The sequence below is a fragment of the Symphodus melops genome (assembly GCF_947650265.1).
Source record: "Symphodus melops genome assembly, chromosome: 3".
In the NCBI taxonomy this organism is placed as follows: domain Eukaryota; kingdom Metazoa; phylum Chordata; class Actinopteri; order Labriformes; family Labridae; genus Symphodus; species Symphodus melops.
Genome location: NC_136693.1, coordinates 13,297,712 through 13,325,565, shown reverse-complemented (window position 1 = coordinate 13,325,565; position 27,854 = coordinate 13,297,712). Strand labels below are relative to the sequence as shown.

General features: G+C 38.9%; 1 protein-coding gene across 1 annotated transcript; it reads left to right on the top strand.

Moving 5' to 3' along the window:
• The first annotated feature begins 902 nt into the window (after positions 1-902).
• On the top strand, positions 903-23,590 carry aldh1a2 (aldehyde dehydrogenase 1 family, member A2). Its single transcript, XM_079338728.1, has 13 exons — positions 903-1,198; positions 9,009-9,113; positions 9,724-9,864; positions 10,337-10,466; positions 12,393-12,454; positions 13,098-13,226; positions 15,604-15,717; positions 18,888-18,990; positions 19,534-19,718; positions 19,877-20,041; positions 20,644-20,801; positions 21,547-21,621; positions 21,818-23,590. The coding sequence occupies exons 1-13, from the start codon at positions 1,082-1,084 to the stop codon at positions 21,888-21,890; spliced, it is 1,557 nt and encodes a 518-aa protein (XP_079194854.1). The 5' UTR covers positions 903-1,081; the 3' UTR covers positions 21,891-23,590.
• Positions 23,591-27,854: the final 4,264 nt, after the last annotated feature.

Sequence of the window (27,854 nt, the reverse complement as noted above, 5' to 3'; positions counted from 1 at the left end):
ACCTCATGCATGTGTAAGGAGAACAGCAGTTTTGTGGAGGTGTTAATACCTGCGTGGATTTACTTAATTCCTTTAGTTTTAGGAGACAGCACCTCATTGCTGATTGGAGGATGTTTATTGGGATTTTGAAGGAGGCGCTAGAAGGAATTATCACCTGCAGGACAAATCTCTCTTAACAACACCCCAGCAAGTAGCAGCAATCCCCTTTACTTTGCATTTACATAACATTTTACACCGTGGGGGTGGGTGGTTATGTTAGGCATAAATAAAGACTGCAGGGTGATAGTGAGCTCAGGGAGCAAGTTTGACACCTTTATCTCAGAGGAAATGGTGTATGATGGGGCAAGAATGTGAGTTTATGTAACCAGAAAACAGTTCATAGGCTTTTATGTGTTGGCTATCTGTGGAGAAGTTGTACTGGACTCACTTATGTTCCCTCAAGTTTCCTGCCAATGTGGTAAAAATCCCTAAAAGTTCTAAAAAAAAAAAAAAAGGAAATTTGACCATTTCTAATTGCATGGAGACCACGAAAACATCGATGGCCATCATAAACAATCAAAGGTTTAAAATTGCTTCTGCAGCTTTGACACATTTCTGCTTGTATTTGTTGTTGCAACTATAGCGAGGGATAATTTTATATGTTCCCACTTTAAATGTACAGCTTAGTGTCAAAAATAGTACATTAGCCTCAGATAATAAATACGAACTTTATTTCTGAACTCTTTTGATTCATGGCGCAGTGTTTTAACTCTGTATTCCATATTTGTGAGCGTAAAAGTAAGTTAGAAGTAGCCAACACGAAACCTCGGTCCGTCGGTGAGTGAAGCGGTTAAAAAGTGAGAGTACCGGCAGATGGAGGTGGGTGGGGTGGATGTGTTTCTCCTCCTTTACACGCATGGCTGAGGTCGTTTATGTAAATGCGTGAATTTAATTTTCAAAAGGACAGCCCTTTTTCTTTGCCCAATGAAAATGAACCGCGGCTGACACCTGGCTATAAACCCAGGAAGGAACCCAAAGTCCTGATCAGACATCTTCTGAAAAAACTCCAGAGAGGCGCAGCAGGCAGACGAGAGGAGACACGATGACTTCCAGTAAGATCGAGATTCCCGGAGAGGTGAAGAGCGACCCCGCTGCTCTCATGGCATCCCTCCAGCTGATGCCCTCCCCGGTTCCCAACCCGGAGATCAAGTACACCAAGGTCTGTGTCTCTACACACTCCACACTCCACACACACACACACATACACACACACACACACACACACACACACACACACACACACCAACGAGCTGTAATCGTAAGGAGCTCGCTCCTGCTCGGTAGATGTCCGTGAATCTTGAACAGGAACTTTGTGAGAGCGAAACTTTTTGTGCGTCAGCAGCTGACGCTTCTATTAAAGCAGAGTGAAGCCCGCAGAAAAGTTGCTTGAGCGCACAAACTTTCTAACTTCTGTCATGATAAAATGACCATTACATGTGTGAAGTTGCGAAGACTTATTTCTGCGTCCACGTGCACCATGTGGCTCGGCATTACATTATTAATAGCAGAGCCTTCAATTTAAAATTAATGAGCATTTTATTACAAACATTTTTTGTTTCTGTCTGTATGTGTTTTTTTTGGCTCTGACTATACTTGACCTAAAATCATTAGCTGTCATTTAAAAAAAAATATGTGTCATTGCATTTTTTTTTTTAATAATTCATTTTGCATTTAATTTGTGGCAGTCACTGCGCAGGCGATAGGAGAGTATAGCGTCATTAAGGGTGTGTCTAAGATTGACCTTGGTTTTTAAATTGTTATAAATATATACAACACTCTGTCAGGTTACAATAAGGCCTATGTATTAATAATTGTAATTCAAAAAATATTTTTTTCTCAAGCCTATTTATTCAGCATTGCTCCTAAATTGCATCTCAGCCAAGACGCAAGGTTACTGCATGAGACAATTCATAGAATAGAAAAGTTTTTCAAGTCACCTGATAAAAGGATTTTCAGGAAGAGCTTAAACTGATAAGAACAACATTTTTCTAAACAATTTGTAAATTTAGTTTGAATGCAGTATTGTTTTAGTACATTGTATGTTGTGCTCGGTTTATTAAAGTCATTATTAATTTTAGATGAATCACAATTATATTGGGCAATGTTTGTATCTAAACTACACATAGGCCTGCATGATTTATACCTGTTCGGTTCCTTTATTTCAGTGATATCAATTAATACAGCATATTAAACTATACATGCTATTTAAAAGAGTTGCAGTTATTCAAATCATGCTTGGTGTCATTATTTGATAACAACAGGTTTATTTATATATATGATATCACAATTAAAATATTCATTTCAAAAATACATTTAATCAGAGCATTTAATGGGTGCACAATGAGAGGTGTGTTGGTAGGAGTAAAATAAAGCAGGATAATATCTTTGTTTTTTAGGTCATACAAAAACTTTATTTTGAGTCAAAATCAAATCATACGACAGATAAGACTACAGGAAAGCCACTTGTTAATGTTTTTTGTTGGGACTAGTATTTGCCTACAAATCCTCTATAAGCAGAGAATACATTATTGCATAACCAAAGAAACTCGTACACACTTTTTACTTAAATGTTTGAGCTAAATTTAGTGTCACTCTGAAAAAGCTAATGTAAAAAGTTGTGTAGCGTGTTCCAGAAAGCTATGCAGTGTCCTGTTTTTTTTTTTAAACATGTTTCAAACTTGGGAATACTAGAATAAGTTGAGGTGATTAGTCTTGCAAAGCCTCATCTACAAACCTTTCAACCAGGATGTTGTCTGCTTCCATTTTTGTTACTATGAAAAGCTCTTGAGGAGAAGCAGAACAAGTGTTCTTATGATTGTAAGATTAAAGGGCACATATCACAGAGCCCAGAGTCATGATAGCGTTCATTATTGCTCTGTAGTAACACATACCTGAGTGTTTTAAGTGCAAAGGGCACGCTGCTGGTGCTGCTGCACTGTAAAGACAACGGCTCATGCTTTTTAGACTCTGCCACACAACTCATCACAGCATGTCTTTATGATAAAGAGTTTAGTCTTTTAGAGAAAAAGGACGACACAACAGTGTACAGGAGGACATTTAGGGAGCAACTTGGTGAATTAACTCCCAGGAATTTGGATCATCCAGTCCCTGATGGTTTGGTGGACATAAGGGGCAGAAGGGCCCTGATTTATGGGAACCCCTGGCGTGGGCTTCCCTCACACCCTGTTCCTGTTCTCCACCCCGCTCACTGCAAGGGAAACAGCCTGCACTGATCACAGGCCTGCAGGGTGTGTGTGAAGATGGAGCTCCAAGCTTCCACACACATTTTCCTCAGTTATTGTTATTACACTAATACCATCCACATTCCTGCAATTTCCTGCATTTTACATACATTAATAAAATGAGTTTGGTAATAAAGGCTTCTTTGTTTTGCAATGCAGAGATAACGTCTGAGTGACCCTGAAAATAAAGATATGGCCAACGATACACTATCATTACTTAACAGGTCGGCTTCTATATCAGGGAAGCATAAAAAAAGGTTATTACAGTCAAGGTTTGCCCCTTGTCCTCTTCACCGAGTCATGAACTTCTCAGTGTCACAGACACATTGATTGTTTCAGTAGAGCTCCTCTCTTGTGTGCATTTACTGTCTGTAAGATTTCAGAAGCTGTATTAATACTTCCTATAAGCTGAAATGGTTGTTTTGTGCACCCTATTTCATGTAGCTAAAAGCAGGAGAGGGAAAGCTGTGTCTCTCCCCTACCCCCACATTTCTATCGCTGGAGCTCCAACAGCTGGGTTACAAGACAGAAACAGTTTAAAGGTTGATAGGAGCACGGAGGAAGCCATAAATAACAGAGTCATGATAGCTATTTATTGATGTTTTCCACTTGTGGTTGAGAGAACAGAGAGCCTTATTTAAGAATAATTAAGTAAAAGCTTCTCTGCATGGTTTAGATTTGTGGCCTTTGTGGTTTTTTTCACACCGCTCAGTGATAATGAGTTGTTAAAGCAGACACTCAGAGGAACACATTTTACAAGACTTGAAATAACTCTGCTGCGTTTCGAAACAGAACAGTCTGTAAAATTGTGTCCTTGTGTTGTAAAGATGCATGTGACAGGTTAGTATATTGATTTGCCCTACATACAGACTCAATTGAACTTTTTGTAGGTTTAAAATGATGAAAATATGATCCACAAAAGTTAGCGTCAAGCTTTTGAAATAATTGCAGTCTTTCCAACTGATAGGTGTATGTTGAAGTCTAATATAGATGTATGTTGAAGTCTAATATTTCAGTGTTTGGAGCTCTAATTTGGTTTTAACTGTAATGCTTTAATAGGGTTTGACACATAAAATAATGCTAACAACTACCATCTCTTTATCTTATCAACAGTTATAAATTGTCTTTGTTGCTTTGCTCATGTTGGCATTAGTCCACCTTCTCCATAGGAACCTGTGCAGAACCTGCCTGCAGCAGACCTGTGAGTGTTTGAAGAGCGGTCTGTGCAGAGACAAGCTCTCAGTTTGGATGAATAAGCGGCTCCATCAATCTGTCACTGATTGAGATAGCACAGATGGAGGCTTGGGGCTCCCCAACGCTAGGTGCTGTCCACTGGGGTGTAAATTATGAGCCGCTCTCACTGTGTGGGTTAGTGGCCCTGCCTCGCCAGAGCTTGACCTGCAGCTCTGGACTTTTTCACTTCAAAACCAGTATCTTACTGCGATGGAGATCAAACAGAGCCAAAGTTAGGGGAAACTGTGCAACTAAATGATTTATCACAACGAGCACAGCAAGAACTCTCCCAGCCTCCTCCTCTTCTATTCCTTAAAGCTTACACAATCTCCCCGCTCACACTCACACATGACCACATACTCTCTACACTCTTTGGTTGTGACAGGGTAAGTGTGCACTGCCATTAATGTGTCCGTTGGTGTGAAATGCCCACTTGTACAGCGAGTGTAAATTATCATCTTAGCAGACATGTCAACATCGTGTCCCCTGTCTCTTAATCACTGTGTGAGGAAGAGCAGTGACAGCGAGGTTGCCCTGTTAACTTCCCACAACTTTACTTGCGTGGCCCCTCTTGACAGGGATTGTTTAAATCCTTACGGTGTCATTATGAAAAACACTCAACTTCATAAATCTGTTCAGAGAGGGTCTCTCTGCAGGCACAGCAGAGACACAAGTGCTCCTCTCCATGTTTGCTTGTCTGTGGAAAACTGCACAGTTCTTAAAAATGACTTCCTTTATGTCCACGGATCCCAAGAGAAAAACTTCTGTTCTTTAAACATTCCCTTGACCTGAGATATGAAGGAGCAGTTAAGTACACAGGAAACCCATCAACCTTCAGATGTTCAAAGGAAAAATAAAACACAGGAGGGGAGAGGAGGGGGTCATTTTACTGTTGATTCATAGGAAAGTTAATGCATGTTGCCTTTGTTTCTACGATTAGTCTCATCAGGATTGTAGATTAAGATCTTATGGGTTCAGTGCAGTGAATAATCTTTGGATAAAGTCTGCAAACTAAGTCATTTACGCTGAGTGAAAACATGATGTCTAGCATTTTGATTGTAGTTCTTGAGTGTCTATTGGATAAAACAGGTGGACTTGAAATATGGATTTCTTGAGTAAAATTGTTCTCAGAATTTGTCAAATCGTTTTAAACGCTTAAGCTCTAATTCAATAAATATGTATTAAGACATATTCAATGAATACAAAATAAGAAAAATCAGTTACATACAACTTTCAATCCACTTTTTGCCTGTATATTTTTAAGTATGTTTCAAGAAATCAGTTTAAGAAATATGTTTATCCAAAATGTCTGGTTCTGTAGTAACATGCTCAGTCTGCTGTGGTTTTAACTACTGGAGGAAATCCATCAAATGAGTAAATCTGCTGAAATAGTGACTAATAACTTGTATGTAATTACAGCTGTGTGTTAAATTATTGTTTCTCATATGACTTCTGGGTGAGAAAAAACAACTTTAGACCACTTGCCCACACACACACACACACACACACACACACACACACACAGAATAAAGAAAGACGTTTGCCAGACACTGACAGCCAGGGTGCCCTCGCCAAACCCAGGAGTGCAGGGTGGCATTGTGTGTGTGTGTGTGTGTGTGTGTTTGAGACACAACATGATGGCTCTGTGGTGTCAGACATGTGGAGAGGAGAAGCAGAAAAAACCCTCCAGCTGGTCTTCACTTTCACATGCTCTCCTCTCACTTGTAAGAGTAGTAATTATAAGAGTTTTGAAACCCATCCAGGACCAGAGAGGAAACCGAGGTCCTGTGATAGGGGAGGATATGAAACTTCCTGCGCAGACGAGGGTTGCAGGTGCCCGGTTAGGACTCGTCTGGCTTTGGTATCTTGGCGTGTTGTGTATAAACACATACACATAAAAACCCTGTAACTCCAACCCCTCAATGCTCCCCACCCCCCGCCTTCCCCCATGCCTTTATCCCCCCTTGTTAAAAAAAAAAAGACTAGCCCTGAGAAGTATTACATGTCCCTTTAGCTGTTAGCATCTGAGCTGTGAGAAGAAGCAAAGAGCCAAACAGATGTGTTATTGGCTACAGAAAGTATTTTTTGGCATTTCTTACTTCCCATTACACGTCACCCTTAAAACGTGAATTATTAAAAAATTTTAAAAAAAAATCACGCACAGCATTGTTAACATATTTTACAATGGAAGAGTTGAGCAAATCTTGATTTGATTTTTATTGTTCTTGTTTGTTTTTGAAACTAATGACAAGCGATTTAGACACCTGCATCACAACAAAAACACAACGTGTGCAACGATTTGTTGCTGATATGATGAACACTTGTGCACGTGGTAGCCCATTCAATCTCTGGCTCTCCTTGGAAGATGTGACTGAAAGTTTTGCAGAATGATGATGTTGCTAAATGTTTGCTTCTGCATTGTGTCCCATGCAAGAAGTCGCTTAGCTATCATGATGTGATGATCGTCACATGATCACACTCAGCTTCTTGATTTTTAGTAGATTTAGCACTATGTTTAAAGTAAAATAGCAGCATGTGTGTTTAAAAGTAGATCATTTGAAGGTTGCACTTATTTTTCCTAAACAAAGAAAATTGTTTATTTTGACACAGCCTCATCTTTCCTGTTGAATTTCAAGTTAACCCTAACTTCTCTGATTTTGTAAACATGAACCCATCATGTCGAGTGATGGCAACTACTCCAAAGGGAACGAAAGAAAGAAAACACCATTAGTCATTTAAAAATGTGTACTTTGTTTCATTCTTGTGCTCTTAATGATCCTAAAAGCAATTTTAAGAACCCTTGAGAGTTGATTTGTGCTTCAGCCCTGTCATCTTAATCAAGTTTCTCAATGGAACGAGACAAAAGTCTAACACCAGTCCAAGCCCAGAGTGAGGGCCGAGCCAAGCGGCGGCTGACAGTTGTCCTTTTCTGCCCGTGATTTAGGTGGCGGCCTGCTCCACTGTTCTCCTGCTTCATCCGTTCTACTTCAGCTGCGCCTTGTAAGCGGGGTTACGCCTCGCATAAAGCTACCCACGGTCTGCATTCCTGCTCGAACTGTTCAGGCTGTCAGGGGGCTCCTCTTGATTTAGGGTGCCCTACTTCAGTGGCCCCTACAATAAATTTAAAAACTAATTCAGTGCTCTACAGGACTTTCTGTTTTCGTAGCTGGCCCTCTGCTCCTTATCGTTACTGACAATTTTATGAAGTGCTCTTAATGAGCGTCAGATTAAAGGTGGCTTCTGATGGAAGGCGCCTGAGAGGACTCCAGGCCATCTTTATCCCTATATGAGAGTAGGGCTGGTGTGGGTATAAAGAAACTTTATAGGAGTGCTTCTGTAACGAATGGGCCGGTAGGTTGGTACCGTTGGTACATACAGATACTGAACGGCTTAAATGTCTGCTTGTGAGTTATTCATACTCACATTATGAACCTGTGAACTGTGGGAATGAAGAAGAGGAGGCAGGCGGAGTGATGTGTTTGCTGCACTCCAAAAGTTTCAGACTCCCTGGCTTTCATACCGACCTGAAAGTAAACATGGTTAACAGTTTAAAACCAATTAAATAGTACTTAAAGCCCAGCGTTTGTGGTTGTAAACGTGTTAGGGAGTTTAGGGAGATTCAGTCCTGTGTGATACTTGAACTTTACGCTCAGATTTGTATCTGAACTCTTCTGACGGGCTGGAGGTTGGTAAGAGCACACGTATATACAAAGAAAGATTTGTGCCAGCAGATGTTCTCCTTGCACTCAATCTATCAGGCAGAACGACAGCCATTAAAACAGTGTGTGAGTAGTCCTCCTAATGGATCCAAACATGTCAGCGAGGAAAAAGCTTTATGTTTTTTTTCACCACTTTTCAGTATTTGCTTGCATTTCATGTGATATTTCTCTCTACTATGTGACTTTTCACTTTTGTTCTTCTTCCTTGTTTTAAAAGATGTTGAACATGTTCTGTTTGGAGGGCCAGGCTGCTTTTAATGGAAGACTAGCTTTAACGCATCACAGGAATCAAGCGCGGCATGTGTTTTATGATCTTGTAAACGAGCAGTGATGTTGTGAAACGTGTGTCTGTGTGCTTGAGGGGGGGGAGGGGGGGGGGAGGGGGGGGGGGGGTCTGGTGTCTGATAGGGATTTATCTACATCCCCCTTTACACCCACCTCTTTGTCTGGATGGTGGAGGACTCCCCAGAGAGCAATGCTGGACAAGCAGGAATCTCTGTCCAGATACCAGAGATTCTCCCATATCCCTTACACAAGCGCTGGGAACGCTGCTGTTACTCTTTAACACACTCCTGTACTTCTGCAGGTCAATGCAGACAACTTGATGTGATAAAACAGTTTTCAAACAAAAATATTTAAAATTAGATTCAAGAGCAAAGTCATCATCGTCCACTCAAGCTCAAAATGACATAGAATCTTGTATGTGTTTAACTTTAAACAAAAACTGTATTACTAAACAGATCCTTTATTGCATCTGTTTTTTAATTTTCTACAGATTTTCATCAACAATGAGTGGCAGGACTCAGTCAGTGGGAAAGTCTTTCCTACCTACAACCCGGCTACTGGAGAGCAGATCTGTGAGGTCCAGGAAGCAGACAAGGTAAATCGTCAACAGAATAATCTTTTCTGTACATCTTTTCTTAACAATAGACCGGTGTATTGTCCTAAATGGGAATTTCAGATTCAGAACCAGCTTTTTTCAGTGTAGATAATTGGAGGAAAGAAAGAATCAGTTTTAAAAGTACATGTATATGTATCAATAACAACCAACATATTTAAAGTTTATACACGGTTTTAATTCCTAAAAGTACTAGTATTGAGACTTAATTAAAATATGTACTCATTATCAAATTGGCCTGTCAGTCTTATGTGATGTTTTGCATCTGATATGAGAGCAGTATCCTAATGTTGTAGTGTATCACAGGAGAGCATATTTTACTTCACACACGGTAGCTATACAGTTTTAAGTGAAATGGGAATATGTTTTGTGTACACAATCTCCTCAACAATTTTTTTTTTTTTTCACATTTTGCCCTCAACAAAGAGGAAAAGCAGAAGTACGGAGAAATATCCCTTTATTTTTTCTTGTGAGGTGGAAACTGGACAAGACTACGCAGAAATAATAGACATAATACTGGCATGAAAGGTAGTCAAAAAGCCCACCTGTTTATAGGCTCAAGTAGGATAATAAGTGTCTCCTCTCTCAAAAGGCTGATATTGATAAAGCGGTGCAAGCTGCTCGTCTGGCCTTTTCTTTGGGCTCCGTGTGGAGAAGGATGGATGCATCTGAGAGAGGTCGCCTGCTGTCCAAACTGGCAGACCTGGTGGAGAGAGACAGTGTCTATCTAGCAGTAAGTGGTATTCAGATTTCCTACACCTTTATTGTATTTTTCTGAATTTATTAGTTAGTGTGAATAACTTTTTTTTAATTCAGATGTTATTTGGTTATTTGTCCTTAGGTTTTTATAGAATATAAAGTCCTTTATTAACTTGATTATCGTCATAATGTGTCAGCGATTAAAATGTAGCACAACCCTTGATCATTTGCCCGCCTTTACTTCATTGTGCTGTTATTCAATATGTGTTGTTTTTATTTCATGATTGTTTTCTTATGCCTTTTTACAGAGCACTTTGAGTTAGTCATGTGTTTAAGGAATCTTTAAGGAATAAGTTTGAGAGAACATGTAACTTACTCAGGGGCTGTATCTTTAGTTTAGTGTTAGCTTTGTGTCATATTTCACCCATGAGAGTGTGCTGAACCAGTATAAAATGATGTGAGGATCACAAGGTTACATCACATATTTCTCAAACATCTCTCTTCAGACTATTGAGTCACTGAACAGTGGGAAGCCTTTCCTGCCCACCCTATTTGTGGACCTCCAAGGAACCATAAAGACACTGAGATACTTTGCTGGATATGCAGACAAGATCCACGGCACCTCTATCCCTATGGGTGAGTTTTCCCTTTGAGTAGTGCAGCTGTGTTGAAGTGAAACGGAAAAAGATTGATGACGAGATAGAGTAGTGGTGGGAGTCTACTTGTTAGAGAGTTTACCAGAAGTTAATTTCATGCTAAGATTATGACAACCCAGGCTTCAAAGTCTTGCCAACTATTTATGTTAACATAATAAACCCATATGAGCTTTAAGTGACATCACTGACATCACTACCTTTAATATTGAATGGAAAATAGTTTCCAAACTGCAAGACCTACAAACCCCCATCAGTAAGGACACAACATTTGTTTTAATTTCCTGTTGAGTGTTTGGCTGCATAATGTCCAATACACTTGTCCTTTTAGCTTAGGTTTGGTCTTCACCACCTTAGGAAGAAGTATGGCCCTTAAGAAATCAGTGAGGGTGAACTTAAACAGGAATGTTGTGAAAGAGTGTGAAATAAAAAAAACACAGAAAGATGCTAAGTGATATAGCTTTTTAGTTTACTTATTGTGCTTTGATCCGTTTGTATTATATGCTTGTTGTTATTGTTAGATTAACTTTGGTTTCAAAGTTTCTGGTCTTTCAATGAAAAGGGGGATCTGTAGAAAACTTCTGCTTATACTCAGCATTTTAGGTATTAAAGAATCAATAAAACCAAATACCAACATTTATTGTCCTGAGGTGGCTGCCTCCAGTGTCACCCCTCTTAGGCAGTTGAATTTGAGGGCTGAAGAGGGGAAAGTTGGCTGTCTGTTTCAACAGGAAGCTCAACGAAGGCAAACAGAAAAAGGGAGAGGACATGGGAAACCTCCTCATACCACTGTATTGTCCCTCTCAAAGCTTCTCTTGTACGCTGCTGCCAAACCCACCTCGGTGAGCTCGGGCCGACAGCCCAGGGCTTCACTTCAAGCTTTATTTCTCTTGTAGACTTTCAGAGAAAATAAGCAGGGGTATTCCTGTAGTCTGTGTGATGTAAGGATGTGAGTAATAATGTTTGTTCACCTGTCAGGACATCTATTATGAATAACCCCTCAGCATCTATTTTTCTTGCACGTTATGCAGACCTTACTGTGTTAAACTTGTATCATAGACATTGTTGAATGAATGGGGAGTGTCATTATGTGAAGCACCTTTGGCTACACAGTTTGGTATAGTTTACGTTGCTTGTTCCAAAATGAAATATAAGTCATTTACAGGCGTCATACTTCCAAACAAACCTCAAGTTCCTCCTGAACATCTCATGTCTTACAGGTTTATAGTTTCGGTCTTCAAACAATAACAGTCCCAACATCCAAAAAAGGTTGACATATGAGAATCTGCAGCTCAGTGTCCTTTATCATTCTTTCTCTGTACCCCATTGAAAGTAATGATCTGGCTCGTTTCCACAATCTTTCCTCTCAAAATGCCACATTAAGGACTGACTCTGGCAACAAATTTATACGCACATTTCTCAATATCAATTGTTTTTTTTGTGGAGAATGAACAGGCATGGCACACCCTCAGTAAGTACCTCCTTTTTTGCTTAAGTAATGTAAGAGGAATGAGCAAACATTTCCAGATAAACACCCATCTCTCTGTGACCTAAAACAGCTACACACATGCCTCTGCTGCAGGAGGCTCCAAATGTAATCTCTCACCAGGGTAAAGAAAGCAGGAATGTTACATGTGGATTCATTTACAAATTAACATGTTGAGTCAACAACACAGGAGGTATCAGGTGCTGACATTTTCATGTGTTGTAGGCTTCTTTTTTCAGGCTTCAACCAAAGCTGGAAATAAATAACCCTTGTTTTGTCTTTGTCTTTGTGTGTGTGTGTGTGTGTGTGTGTGTGTGTGTGTGTGTGTGTGTGTGTGTGTGTGTGTGTGTGTGTGTGTGTGTGTGTGTGCGTGTGTGCGTGTGCATGTGTTTGTATGTTTCCTGCACTTGTGCTCCTCAACAGATGGAGAGTATCTGACATTTACCAGATATGAACCCATTGGAGTTTGTGGACAAATTATCCCCGTAAGTTTCATTTTTCTTACAAGTGACCTGCATGATCTCTATAAACAGAACTGGCTGAGTTAAAAAAAAAAGAAGAAGAAGAATTTACTTGTTAGTTTCGTCAGTTTTTCTAAATGACATCCTGTGTTTTCCAGTAATTCCCTGACAGTCACTGTTTATTCGAGTAAATCCTGCGAGTAAGCCCCAGAAATAACAGTGCAAGTTTGAGTAATAGAGAAGTGAAGAGCAGAGGAGTGTGCTGAAGGATTTAACATGGTGGGTTACAGGAAAGGAGAATGGTGAGAAAGCAGGAAAAGATCAAGGAGAAAGAGACTCGGCTGATTGTGCAAGAGTGCAGAAAGCGTGTGGTTCTGCTTTGAGCCCCATGGGCTCCTGTGTAAAGCAGAAATAACACAGGCCTGTGTGTTGTACACTGATACGGCTTTATTGCACATGTGTTGCAATTTCCCGACTTTCTCAGAATACTGTGGGAAGAGAAAATACTGTACAAGTGCCGAGAACATTTTCTCACTTGACTATGTTTAGAGTGAAAATGAGAGTAAGTGACTTAAGAGCGATGACTTATTGAGCTTGACTTGTGACCACCCAGCGTGTCAGTCAGATGCATGATGTCTTTTCCTGCTTGTGTGTGTGTCACACACAGTGGAACTTCCCTCTGATGATGACAGCATGGAAGCTGGGTCCAGCACTCGCATGTGGAAACACTGTTGTCCTGAAACCTGCTGAGCAGACTCCACTCACCTGCCTCTACATCGGCGCTCTCGTCAAAGAGGTAAATAAGCACTTTGCCGACCACAATGTGTTAACGAGGCAGTGTGCCAACATTCAAACACTAATACTCCAATAACTTACAGGTCTCAGTTTGCCAAGAACATAGTGTTCGCTAAGAATTTGGCAAACTCTTCACTTGGATACTCAAATGTTAGTGTAACTGCAAGGCGACAAAAACAGATGTAAAACAAAGTGTCAGTTGTTTTTTGGTGCATCTCTTAAGAGACTGTAATCTATCCACAATATTTGCTGAAGTTAAAGGGCCAGTCAACCTAAAAAAACATTCTATCACTTATTCATATTAGGCACAACATCTTGATCTTTATCAGAGATTTTGAGAGTTCAGCTGCTACACCTAAAAGACAGAGGGCTGTACAGCTTTATTTGTGGTCCTTTATCATTACAATAAAACGTTTATGAGTCCTCATTTTTGTAAACAGTTTTCTTAGGCCCTGAGATGAAAAAGAAAATTAGCAAAATATTAAGTGCTAAGAACTGCTAAGTCAAGTGAGCCTGTTGAATCTACGTCACAGAACAAATGAAGTTGTATGTAGCATGTTATTTATGTTTAGAAAGGTTTTAACGTCCAGTGTTAAGAGTTGAAAAAAAGCCTTCACATACGTTTTATCCACATGTAACTTGGAGTCAATTATATAGACTTTGATGATGTATCTTCCGTTGTGAATACATTTTCTAAATTGTCAACAAACAGCAGGCAAATATGTCGACGCAGAGGGTTAAACAAAATAAAATCAGTACCAAAAAAAATCTGTAATACAATCCATTGTCACCGTCAATTTTAATCAACACTGTTTTCTTTGTATCTGTCGGGGGAGATCAGCAAATCTGTTAATTGCAAAAACTAAAAGATGTGTTGACGTGGTAAAACTGTCTGAAATATGTTATCAATCAAACAGTAGCTGTAAGAACAAAGATAGAACCAGGGCTAACATCTCAGGTGAAGTACAGTATGAAAACCCCAGGTTTTAAAGGGTTGTATTTCCAGTTTCACCTGATTGCAGGATTAACCCTTGACATGGTAAACCTAATTGCAACAAGAATTAACAGTTTAAACCAGCAACAGAATGAATGTGATTAAATAATGATGTATATACTGAAGTGCATTTTTATAGCCATACAATATATTAGACAATAAAAGTCAATTCAATTTTGTATATACATATCAAATTAAACACATCCCCAGTTGCTAAAGTACAGACTAAAACAATAGGCTAAATGTACAGGCTAAAACCACACCGTAACATCTTCGCTTGAGGCTGGCTGGAGAGACCCCATTCAAAAAAGCCAGTTTTTATAGCAGGAATAAATATGCCTACAGCCTGGTTTAAAAAACAAAATTAGTTTGATCAGCCCATGTCTCTATTGGCCCACACTGTAGCCTACAGGAAGTGAACAACTCATCTCAATATTTTTTTATAAAGGATAAACATTATTAATAATAAGGTACAGCTGTTTGTCAGGAGGTTTAAGACCTCCTCAGCCCCAGCTGTTCGTCTGTCACTAGACTGAAGTTAGGGTGAGACCCAAAGCTCCCTGCAGTAGCAGATGGCTTTGTCCTTTAGTGAATACAGTCTATGGTTGAAACATAACATAAAAGTGCAAATATAGATAAAAAGAGCATTAAATAACACAATAAATAGGACCATGATAAAATGTCAAGGCAAAGAGATGCATTTTAAGCACTCAAAATGTTCAATTGATTGAGCAGCTCTGATGTTAACAGGCAGATTGTTCCACAGACTTGGCGCAGCCACCACACAGGCTCTGGCAAGTAAACTAGTTAATTAGTTTGTGTCAGCAACTTAATGTAAATGTCAGTACAGACACACAAAGCATTATGAAAAACATAACAGAGCTTTATATATACACAGTATAAACGTATTTAATAATAATAATAATAATAATACATTTTATTTAATGGCGCCTTTCAAGCCACCCAAGGTCGCCTTACAGTGGATAAAAACAATACATTAGGTTAAAAAATCATTCTTTTAAATCCAAGTTTTCATTCTAGTGTAACATTGCATTGTATGGTTGATGAAAGTAGCACCAGGGATATCGAGTCCTCTTGTGTACGTTAGGGTATACTTGAGGTAACACTTGAGCAAGTTAAACAGTATAGGGCTAATAAAGTACCACATGTACATGTGCAGCAAGAGTTTCCCCCCCCAGCCCAGTCTGGCCTTTACTCATTTTGGAGACTATCTGTCTGCTAAATTCACCTTTTTGATGTTCTCTCAGCTCTCTTCTTCAGGGAGGTTGGGTTGGGTCCGGATTCCCCCCACACCGCCTGTGGTTTTGCTTGGCTCTGCTGTCATCTCCACTAAAGCTTGTTTCCTCTCATATTGTTTTGACAGGCCGGCTTTCCACCGGGAGTCATCAATATTTTGCCAGGATTTGGGCCAACGGCAGGAGCTGCGATCGCTTCCCACATGGGCATAGACAAAGTGGCGTTCACAGGATCGACTGAGGTACGTTTCTCTTTTAAAGTGGCTCAGATCCCTCGCTGGCCACTTCTGGCTTTTGTCAGCAAGTGACACAGTGACCAACATGTGCAGAGCAGGTTGGGTAATTGGGGGACATTGTGGAGCATGTATTGAAGTTTAAATGACAAACAAATGGGCTCTTACTTGAAGCTGCTTGCCCTGTCATTACTACTCATGACAGGGGCTCTGATTTTATCTCACACACATGCACATATTTGAGTCATCAAGATTATACAAGCACATCTCTTTGTTTTCCTTCCGCTGTCTCTACCATACTTCCACTTAGCTTTCATTGAACTTAGAATCGGGACACAGATGCAAAACATTTTAGCTGTGCATAACACTGGAGCAGTTAATGGGAAACTAAATAATAGAGGACACACCATGTTAGATGGTGAGAGTTCAGAGACGTGTTGCAGTACAAACACATTCCTCAGTGAACAGGTTGAGTAAAAGCAGACAACTTTTCTGCAGATCATTTATAAATGTCTGTTATTTCTAACTGAAAACTGAACCCTCCTGTAAAGCTATATACAGTCATCCTAATGTAGATGTTATACAGTATTGCAATGTGACTAGACTGTATTTCTGTAGACTGTATCTATTTTTGGTACATTGGTCAGGTTTGTATAATTTTGGAGTTGGACCATGGTGATTTGTTGGCAACCTCCAGCAAGCCCACATAGGCAAATATATCAAACACTTCTTTTACTGATAGGGAGCCAAAGAGAAACACAATGGAAAGAGAAATCAGAAAAGCATAATCAAGAATGTAGTAACTTTAATCCTCAATCTGTGTGACTCTAAATGATATTTGATTTGCAGTACCTCATTTTCCTATTGTCAATCCTACTCTCAAACACCCAATCAGTGTGTGAATGTGAGCGTGCAAAATGCACCTTCTAACACAAATAACTCCTTTGTTTTATCCTCTTGTCTTGATTGAACATTTCCTTTGTGAGTGGCCCTGTTTTCTTTACTAGTTTTCCTGATGTTTCATGAGATCTGGAGTCAATTACTGATCCGTTGAGCCAGTATTGTATGAGACCTCTGATGCCCAGACAGTGAGTCACCCCACTGTAGGCCTACGAGCATTGGTGGGAGACGCTACCACAGCATCTCTTCACAGGCATAAAGGTGGTGGTGAAGCTACAGGTGGATTTTAGGGCCACCACTCATCTTGGAACTCACTCACATGTGGCTGTGACTCCACACGGAGGATCCCACTTAGCCCAGCACGTTTCCTTTACCCCTAAATAAACACACGCTAACCTCCCTTTGTCAGCCTCTCTGTGGCTCTGATCAAAGACAGACAAAAGACATCAGGAACAAGAAGAACCAAGGAATGTGTTCCTTTCGTGAAAGCACAACTCAGCAGCAGTTGATTCTGTATTATTATTATTATTATTATTATTTTTTTTTTTTTTTTATCCTTGTACTTGAAAGTGCATTATACAAAGGACAAGATAGTGAGAGACGAGGAGTTTTCTGTGTAGGGGTGGTGGTGGTGGGGGTGCCTCTACATGGAGACGGAATTTTTCCACTTCATCCTGTCAGTTCTGTTGGAAAATAACACAGCCTGTGTGAATAACAGCGAGATGAATACTTGTTGAGGATGTGGGGGCTGTGAGGGACGAGTGTTGGGTTTCTCAGGCTTGTTATCTAGCTGTTATCTATACTTAAAACAGTGTGTCATGAGACGACATGGGAAATATAGCAGTTAGAGCAACTAATTCATTGCACTTATTAGAACCACCACCAGAGAAAATATTTTATATGTCTGGAATAACTTATTTTTCAAATTGCATCCTTCTGACATTATAAACAATAAGAACTACAGCTACCATATTCCAATAATATTTGTGGATAAGTTCAGCATTTTGAAAAATGTGTTATTTAGCTTCCCAGACGGGGAGAAAAACAAGAGTCATATCTGTTTATTTAGAACAAGATGGTGGTAGCATGGTGCAGCTTACTTTAGCTGAGTTTAGTGTCAAGACAAGGGGGAACAATCAGCCTCTTAATGCAGCAACAACTTCTTACCAGCACCACTCTAAATCACTTTGTTTCCTTAACACAGAGCCAGGTGAGCTAGTTACCAATACTTTTTATCCTAAGCTAAGCTAACTTGTCTGTAGCTGGTGTAGAGTAGTATTTATATCCTTGACTCGAGTTCTAGCAGGATGGTAATATTAAAATGTTTTTAAACGGTTAGATAGATATAGCACCAGTAGTTATAAATGTATAAGCCTGTCTTCGACAAAGAACTTAAACTTTTCATCATTGTTTGCTGACAACTTGGGCTGCCAAAAGCCCATCTTTGCAGAGCGCCCAATGTATGGAGACTTCAGTCCTCATTGCAGCTGCCATGGGTTTGAATCCAACCTCGGCCCTTTGCTGCATTTCATCCCGCCTCCATGTTTCCTTTCTCTTTTTAGCTGTCCTTTCCAATAAAGGCACACAAATAAAAACAAAACAAATTACTGTGGAAAAAAAGGTTAGCTAGTAGCTTCAATTTATTTCTTCACGCTATCTTGTATCTTTGTCTTAATTTTATTTTATCTTGCGTCAGTGAAACATCTTCAGCGTCGCTGATGATTATCAATGTCTGGAGTTCGAAATGCTCTAATCGTGGAGATGAGTACCCTTTAAAGACATAAACTAACTAATACGGAAGTATAATAAGTTTAATAATTGACTGTGTACTGACTTCATTTATGATTCAAAAGTTTTTATGTATGTGATATTGCCATTTTTTACGAGGAGTAAGGATGAAAAGAGGAAAACGAGAGACCAGAGCAAATCCCTTATTGTTCTTCATATTGACACAACAGATCCCTTCCTCCCCGCCCTCCACGTCTCAGATAGTCAGACCGCAGAACACCACCCACACACCTTGTGGTTACTCCTTCCTGCCTTTCATTAGACATCAGATGCTGTTTCCCTGCTAAAACATCATTTATTTTCCTGTTTTTGACTCCAAAAACCTGTAATAGATATTCATTCTGTGTGTTTGCAGAACTCATGTTTCAGCTGGTGTGTCCCTTGTTTGGAGCTAACCTTCCTCTTTAAGCTATTTAATGGCTCCAGCTGATTTACTGATCTGGCTATGGGCCTGCAACTGTGAGTAAACCCAGGCTCTGTTTCCTTTGCAGGTCGGCAAGCTGATCCAAGAAGCAGCTGGGAAGAGTAACCTGAAGAGAGTGACACTGGAGCTTGGAGGAAAGAACCCCAATATCATCTTTGCAGATGCCGATTGTAAGTTATAGAGTCATGTTTAAGTTGATCCCTCCCTCATTATGTTTGTTTTTCTTTTAGTTGAGCTACTCTCAGGGCCTTTAATATGTTGATAATTTCACATAAACAGTGAATCTTGAAACACTTGTGAGCATTGTGTTGCTATGAAAACCTATGGATGGATGGGTTTCATATAAATTTCTAAGTGGCTCACCAAACTGAGGGTGCTGAGGCTTTCAAAAGCTTTCAGCAGCCATGAGAGGGGCTCCCTAAGGCCTGTAAATCAGGAGAATGGACCCTGCCTCAGTTGGGTGCTTCAGCCGAGACCCATAAATCACAGGGGTCCATTAACCCTTCGTGCACAACAGCAGGGTCCTGTCTCTCAGGTGTCAGGTATCAGATTTGCACAGGATAGCACCAGTAAATATTGGGCCCAATTTTGTAACATTATAGTGCAGACTTTACTCAAAGTTTTACGATGATTCTTACTTATTACACATTCAATGCTGCACTATTTCATTTATTGTGTGTCTAACCAATAATTAAAATGTTTTTTTTACCTAGTGGATCTGGCTGTAGAACAGGCCCACCAGGGTGTATTTTTCAATGCAGGCCAGTGCTGCACGGCAGGCTCTCGTATATTTGTGGAGGAGCCCATATATGAGGAGTTTGTTAGAAGGAGTGTGGAGAGAGCCAAGAGGAGGATAGTGGGCAGCCCCTTTGATCCCACCACTGAGCAGGGTCCACAGGTGAGCTCTATAGATCTATAAACATGTGGCATTCACATGCTGTATATTCATTTTCCATTCACTTTTACAAGTGTCTTTCTCTGTCCTTTACTATGTGTTTTATCAGTATTTGGATCTCTTCATAGAGTGGATTGTAAGTCTTTCTTCCACCTTCACAGATCAGTCGGGAGCAGCAGAATCGCGTGTTGGAGTTCGTCCAGAGTGGCATCAGTGAAGGAGCCAAGCTGGAGTGTGGAGGCAAAGCTCTGGGCTTAAAAGGGTTCTTCATTGAGCCCACTGTTTTCTCTAATGTGAGGGATGACATGCGCATCGCCAGAGAGGAGGTAATAATAAGGGATCAAATAGTTCCAGCACTACTGATGTATTTTTACTTCAAAGAAGTATTGTAATCCTTTACTGAACTTTTAATTGTTAAAAACAAATCTCTTAATTCACCAAACCTTAGACATGTCAAATATTTCATGTTTTACCAGCAAAGAGAGAGTCCAAAGTAAAAGCATTCATGTTGTAGCCCTTTGTAGTAAGGATGCTTTGTAACCATTAGTTGTGCTATTGGTTGTATAAAAACTTTTTTTTTTTTTTAAATGTAGTTGATTTATGAAACTTGTGTGATACGTGTTTTGTATTTGAAATCTGTAACCAAATTCATGTCATGAATTTTAATAAGGTACTTAAACTTATATGGAATCGAAAAATGTATTAATGTATTAAATACAGTAAAAAAGTATGAGTACCTCAGAATCTTACTTTAACACATTATAATGTAAGTGCAAGATGATTGGTGGTAAGTCATCCTTAATTCTTCACACATCTTAATATAAGACTAATAAAACCAGTAGTGTTAAAACATATGATCAACAATGATAATGAAATTAAGTGTGAAGTTCAAACCTTTCCAAAACTTTATATCCTGATGTGTTTATAGATTTTTGGGCCAGTCCAGCAGATCATGAAGTTCAAAACTATCGATGAAGTGATAGAGCGAGCCAACAACACAGAGTATGGTTTGGTTTCAGCTGTATTTACTAATGACATCAACAAAGCCATGACCATATCCACCGCCATGCAGGCCGGCACTGTCTGGTGAGTTTTTTTGTTTTTTTTTGTGAATGTGTTTTTTAACTGCAATCAGTAATATTCTTCATGTGGTAAGTATAAACTGTTTCCGCCTATGGCATCCAGGAACTGTAAACTGGCCACATGCCAGTCACTGTAATTACAAAAGTGGACACAAAAAATATCTTTTTCACTTATTGCCTCTCAGCTCTCACATTAAAAAAACTATATACTGTGCGAGGGCAAGACAACATGTGGAACATAAATCTTATATGTAAACTGAGACACACATTTTAACATTTGTATGAATGAAATGGTCATTCTTCTAAGGTTCACCTTAAATTGTTTTTTTTTTGGTGTAATTATGAGCAGATGGCAATGAGTAGAGATAGAGTTATAGTTGACATACAGCATACAACAAGAATTTTAAATTATTAATAATGTTTACCATATTTAATCTGAAATCTCCAGTTTTTTACACTAGTATTCTACTCTAAGCTTTAAACTCATCCATACTTCTTTTTGCTCCGAGGCTGCTGCATTCAGAAGTATACAGCCTGACAACTTTCAGCCATCTTTGTTCAATAAAAATGGAATGATGTTGAAATTCAGAGTTTGAAAAATAGCAATATTGTTTACAATAACGTTTGACAACTGTGTTACTGAAAGCAGCTTAAAAACAACAACTTTGACAAAATGATGCTCTATTTTACAATAGCAAACCGCAGGAGTCAAATGCACAAGAGTGATCCATGTTTTGTATATTTCCCAGGATAAACTGCTTCAACGCTCTGAGCACACAGTGTCCATTTGGAGGATATAAAATGTCTGGCAATGGACGTGAATTGTGAGTATGACTTTATGGTTTTCTGCCCACTGAATATGATGTGAACATACTATTTGTTTTGAAAAGTAAATACTTCCATAGATTGCTCAACATCATAAAAACCTTTATCTGAGAAAGAAAATGTGGCAATGTTTCTGCATCACAAGCCTTAAACAAAAAAACATTTATTTAACCACATCCTGTTGTTTGTTTTCAGGGGAGAAAGCGGCTTGAAGGAGTACTCAGAAGTGAAGACCATCACAATGAAGATGGTCGCCAAAAACTCTTAAGGCAGTCACACTTGTTTTTGGTTGGAGGTAGCATCTTCCTCATCATCGCCGCCTCTTGTCGGTCCGTCCACGATGGTAAACCATATTTACTATTCAAACAAGTTATCTCCATGGTAACTACAGGCTGTGACCACACGCTGCCCTCCCAGGTCCACCATCTACTCCACCTTGCTCACCATGGACAGTCAGCTAATCCCTGTCCAGCTCGCTCCAGTCTGTGGACTGTCTCCAGTCTAGCTGACTATTACTGAACTACTCCCCATGATGTATATACCTCTTCCACTAACTACACTAAAGCACTCACAGATATGATAAGGGAGGCTGATCTGACTGCAAACCCATAACGACCCCCGATCCCAGCCACTACACCTTTATCCTCCTCCTCCTCCTCCTTTCAGATGCTGGATGCTCAGAGACTCAGTCGCTGCACTTGCAATCAAACCTTTACAAGCAACTTGTCATGTGTTGGGAGGTGTTTTTTTTCTGTACTGTGTGGCATGATCGACGAAAACCTCATGTGTCATTGTCTCGGTAGAATTTATGCAAGCATGTCAGCTCATTAAACACCACTGATATGAATGGATGAAATGTTAATTCAGAATTTAAAATTGAGCTCTAATTGCCTTTGTTTATATTTTAGCTTGTATGACTAAACACTGTATGTCAACATTTGAATGATGTAAACATGAAGATTTTAACCTCTTAAAAGCATTTTACTCTCACTTGCTAAGAGGAGTAGATGTATTTTAAACATTATGTAACTGATTTTCATTGATGTCCTTCTATGTTTATGTTTATATAATCATATGCTATAAAATTGTTTAATGGCATTTTTTTCAGTAAACTTTTTTTTTTTACTGGAAGTCATTTTCTCTTAGTGTTGACTACATTACACTTACTGTTTTATTTGGATCATCCTAAATCCATTCATTTTGTGCCACGCACTTGATCATGGGCAGGCAACAAGCAATAACAATCATTATATTCCTTTGAGGGACACTTTTGGTTTTTAATATCAAGCCAAATCATATATGCTTAATTTTATAATAATAATAATAATACAAATCATAATGATAAAAAATGAATGTAAGAATTACACAATAAAACTAAGGAAGAAAATAATGTGGTATACAAAAACGATTGTCGAGTGAAAAGTCTTTTTTGACTATGAAGTAAAAGAAATGGAGTCTAGACAACAAAAACTTTATCACACGTGTCCCTTCCATCTCCACCTTGTAATGTTTGGTTCTATGAAGGCTCCTTGAATTAATCTAAACTTTTACTTAAACTGTAGGGATCTTCTCTGGAGGACATAATGATATCAATTAACTGAGCCAGTGTCTTTGTGAGGTAGGAAGGTCAGATTTCCACTTCATCAATATGCAACTTTTACCTGCAGTACTGAGAAGTAAAACAGAATACTGAACAGGGTTATTTGTGATTAATTACGTTAAGTCACCAAGGATCAGCAATTAAGGCTCCAGTGGCGTTCTCTGTTCTGTGATTACTGACATCCTTTCAGAACTCTGTAATCACTGGACAGTGCCATAGCATGTGCATACAATCTGCATTTATAGTTTTACATTTCTGGCAAACAGTTAAAACATCACATTTGTTCAAGAGGGTGTATAGTATATCATGTGCATAAAATTTAATTAGATGAGTATCAGTTTTGAGGAAATAAAATATGTTTGAGCTTGCCCCAGGAGTTTGTGTCATTTGGCCCTGTCATATCTGTGATTTAAAACAATTAGTGTTTTCAGCTATACTAGTAAATCATAATTAAGGTCTGAAATGTATGCTTTTTTCAAATAATAATTGCATACTATTTGGTCTATTAAGGCGCAGCATATTTGTATTTCAGTACCTCATAACACTCACTTAATGAAGTTCCTGCGGCTATAAACCAGATTTTATAACTTCTTGATCTAGTATTCAGATCAGTGCTCTCATAACTGAATGAATGCTGAGGTTCATTATTAGTATGGTTTGACCATCGACCTAAGCTGCTTGTTTTAGAATTTAACTGGTTAGATCACTTTTGCAAAATAGATTAAAAATGCAGGATAAAATGAAGACACGTTACACTCACAGTTTCTAATAAAACATTTATTACAATTAAGAAATTATACAGTTAAACACATCGAGTTCATGCTAATCACCTGATTATGGACCATATTACATTATGTGCCAGTAAAAAGAGAGGATAAAAGATGAGATTGGTTGCAGCTACCACAGACTGCTAATTGTAGCAATGATGGAGATATTTCGACCTGAACATTGAAAACTTTGAGGAAGAAGAATAGGGTGGAGTAGATGGCTATCTCAAAGTGCTGCATTAATATCTTTAGTACTATGCACTTGTAAGTAAATTATTCAAGTCATGTGTGCTTCAGGCTAACATTAGCTACAACTGACAGGAAGCTATTAGCTAGTTATTCTCCACTGTAACTTTTTCCTTTGTGCACTGTAGAAAGTTAGTCATGTTAAAGTCAAATGTATTGTCAGAAGGGCAGTATCTTGTGTTCATGTCATCTCAACAAATGTGAAGTTTTGTAACTCACAAAAATTGTTCAATTAAAATTGTGATTAAAAATAGTCAAAATGATATACCTTCCAATAATACCTATAATACTGTTGACTCAAATGTAAATATATAATTAAGAATGCATTGGACAAAGTGGCTGGAGCTGTGGTTACCCCATCACACTCTGAGGGTTCCTGGTTCGAGTCCTGCAGAAATCCATCAACAAATTCAATGCTTAAAGATAGTCAGTAGGAGAGTCTGGGTGGAGAGCTGGTGCGTTTCCACCAGTCAGTGACAGCTTGCGGTTAAGTTTAGGAGTGAATACAATTCAGCAATTTGACATGATTCAAAACAGCGAATATGACGAACGGGGACATCATAGCAAAGAAGAGAAAACATTATTATAGTGAAGCAAAAGCATAAGCTCTTTCCAAAATCAGGGTAAACCTGTGGTTACTAATATGAATGTTGCACTTACAAGCTTCAACGACGAATGCTACTGACTTTACTTTTGATGTTTAGAAGCTAAGACATTCATAAAAACAAGAGTTTAGCAGAATGGTTGGTTCAGTGTCAAGGGGTTACTTCACATAAGCAGCAGAAATGACTCACAGAGGGAAATGATCAACACCCAGGCTTTGCTGTTACACAAGAAGAATATTTATATTGTCATGAAATGTAAGCATACTAAAAAGGATAAAGATACTTAACAGGTACTATAAATAGTCTTTGTCATAGTCAATGAGTAAAATTAACTTATGGATAAGTAAAAGATACTGTAGATACAAATATATGTTGAACAAAATAACAAGATCGTTATTGTATAACTAAAATGTTTCCATGGGCTTTCAATTTTACTCGTTTAGTTTGTAACAATGGCTCTGTTGTTTATAAGTACCCCAGTGACTTATTAGCTTTTATAGGTTAGAAAAATGTTGATTTTAAATTAAAGAAACTTAAACATGACGTTAAAATTGTTTAAAGTTTAGATTTACAGACTTTAATTTGAATTTAAAGTCAAACATTATCAACACTAATAACACTGTAACACTATTAATCCAGCTTTGATTTGGTGAACGAGAGAGGTGAGGACATGTGCTCACTGAAAGGAGCAGGAACAACATACACTTCCCAGTGTTGGTGTTCTCATTGGAGATGACCTGATGTAAAGACACTGCACTGAAGCCTTTCTTGGGCAATCAGGTTTTGAACAATCAGGCTACATTTTCCCACAATTCCCTTCTCTGTTGGTATCTGCAGCCTTTCCAAAGAGAAGATGAAAAAGTGATCTCCTTATTGCAGCACTGTGTTAACACAACAGGGAACATCAGCAGAGACTATGGACACACTCTCTTGTTAAAAGAGCAGTCACGAACCCTTTTTTTTCAAGCATTAGAAGTAATAAATGGGTCTCGTATTTTAAGTTAAAAAAAAAAAATGGAACCCAAATTTTTTTCTCTATTAACTCAATGTTGAGTTGGTTTAGGGCTCACCTTCTGCTTTCACATTTTTTTCCCAGAATAGAATAAACATAAAGACTATAAAATCATCTTGATATTAAGGAATAATTGCAAATGCAAGAATTGATTAAAGAACACACATTTCTGGATTGCTGATTCTGCATTACTTGGAAAAGTGTTTTAACATCATCCATGAAACATTACTGGAAAACAAACATCTTTTTAGAAACATTTAGAGAAATGAATCTACTCAGAGTGAACTCTTCACTAGCCTCATTTTCCTAGTATGTACAAACGTAACCCCTCAGCTAAGGACATCAGCGTGGAAACAGACCACACACTGGCAGGGACATTCACCCTTTGTCCAGATCGACCCTTATTCTGCAAAGCCATGTTTATGGCTTCAGTTAATATACCAACAAGATAGCGCTGCCTCTCCAATTATCTGTTCTTTTCATAATAATACTCATGAGTAAACTGATCATACAGAGACTGTGTCTGGTTCTATTCTTGTGTGTGTGTGTGTGTGTGTGTGTGTGTGTGTGTGTGTGTGTGTGTGTGTGTGTGTGTGCGTGTGTGTGCGTGCGTGCGTGTGTGTGTGTGTGTGTGTGTGTGTGTGTGTGTGTGTGGATGGGTGGGTGAGTGGGGAGGGGGGGTCTTAAGCATTAATCTGACTCTTCTCACAGAAGTGTTGTGCAAGCATTTCTGCGCATGCCTTTCATTCCAGTGTAGAGTGAGTCAGGACTCTGTGAGACTCATCCCTATTGTGATGCTGTGTGGACCTCATGTGGGACCTCATATGTGAGAGTCAAGATGACATTACAAAAAAGCATCAGCAAGAGTTTATTTACAACTCTGGATTGACACAAAATGTTGTGTAGACATTTATAGTGCCCAGACCATGTATTGGAAAAATGTATAAATACCCCTTGGTGTTCCTTTTGATGCCTCATTAGGTTCATGTTTGTGGTTTTTCACAAAATAATGTAGAACAAATGAATGGATTGCCATTACGTGGTACATATGTACATTCATGATGACCCAAAAGGGCCTCATAAGGAAATCCCTTAACTTTTCATTCAGTGCCATGTAAATAATATTTAACAGAGACACACTGATAATCCACCATTAAAAAAGGACTTTTAGAACTAGGCCTTCTTGAGGAGCTGGACGAGACAGCAAGCGTGTGACCAAATACCTGTAAAAATAATAATGATGCTCTAAATGACTGAAACTATCTGCTTCAGATGAAATGTGTGTAGTTTTGCACGTCATAAAGCCACTACAGTTGTTGTTGGGTTTTTTTCTTAAGGATTCACAGGAATTGATGGTAACTTAAAACATAAAGTAAATCGTGAGCAACTGATTAAATAAGAATAATGGAGAGAATGTTTATTAAAAAAAAACAACCCAGTTCTGTTCCTGAGGAGTGGTATGTGAGACCAAACTGTTTTCTTCACAAAATGGTTTTACAGTGTATAGGAATGAAAACTTTCAGATATAATTGTGGCAGGCAGGGTCAGGGTCAAGTGTTGGTTTGGAAATGAGAGCCAGCCTCAAACAAGAAGCACATGATAATAATCAGCTTTCATACATCATTGTCCTGCTTTGTAAGCAGACAGAGTCAAACCTGATTAACCTGAAGAAGATTAAACATGCTCGAGAAGCTGGTTTCATGTATTGTTAAGTCTTTGTTCAATGCTGTAACGTGCCAAAGGTCAAAATGAAAGCAATCATATGACCATTGTTGTACATATAACACACATACAGTAGGAACCTTTTGAAAATAACAGGATGGTCATGCACTGGCATATGCACATCAATGTGATTAATATGTCACTAACACCTCTAGTTTAATTAATCACATAAAACACATTTTGCATTAAGAAGTGATATCCTTAAAGACTGGTCAAGACGTTATGGGATAGATAATGAATTGAATGATTAAAGCGCTGTCTTGGAATTACTCCAAGGTTA

What these genes read in the sequence shown, in the direction of transcription:
- aldh1a2 (XM_079338728.1), top strand. Translation starts at nt 1,082, where the DNA reads ATGACTTCCAGTAAGATCGAGATTCCCGGAGAGGTGAAGAGCGACCCC. An exon ending in CGGCACCTCTATCCCTATGG is followed by an intron (nt 10,467 to 12,392) that starts GTGAGTTTTCCC and finishes GCTCCTCAACAG; the next exon opens with ATGGAGAGTATCTGACATTT. An exon ending in TGCGCATCGCCAGAGAGGAG is followed by an intron (nt 20,042 to 20,643) that starts GTAATAATAAGG and finishes ATGTGTTTATAG; the next exon opens with ATTTTTGGGCCAGTCCAGCA.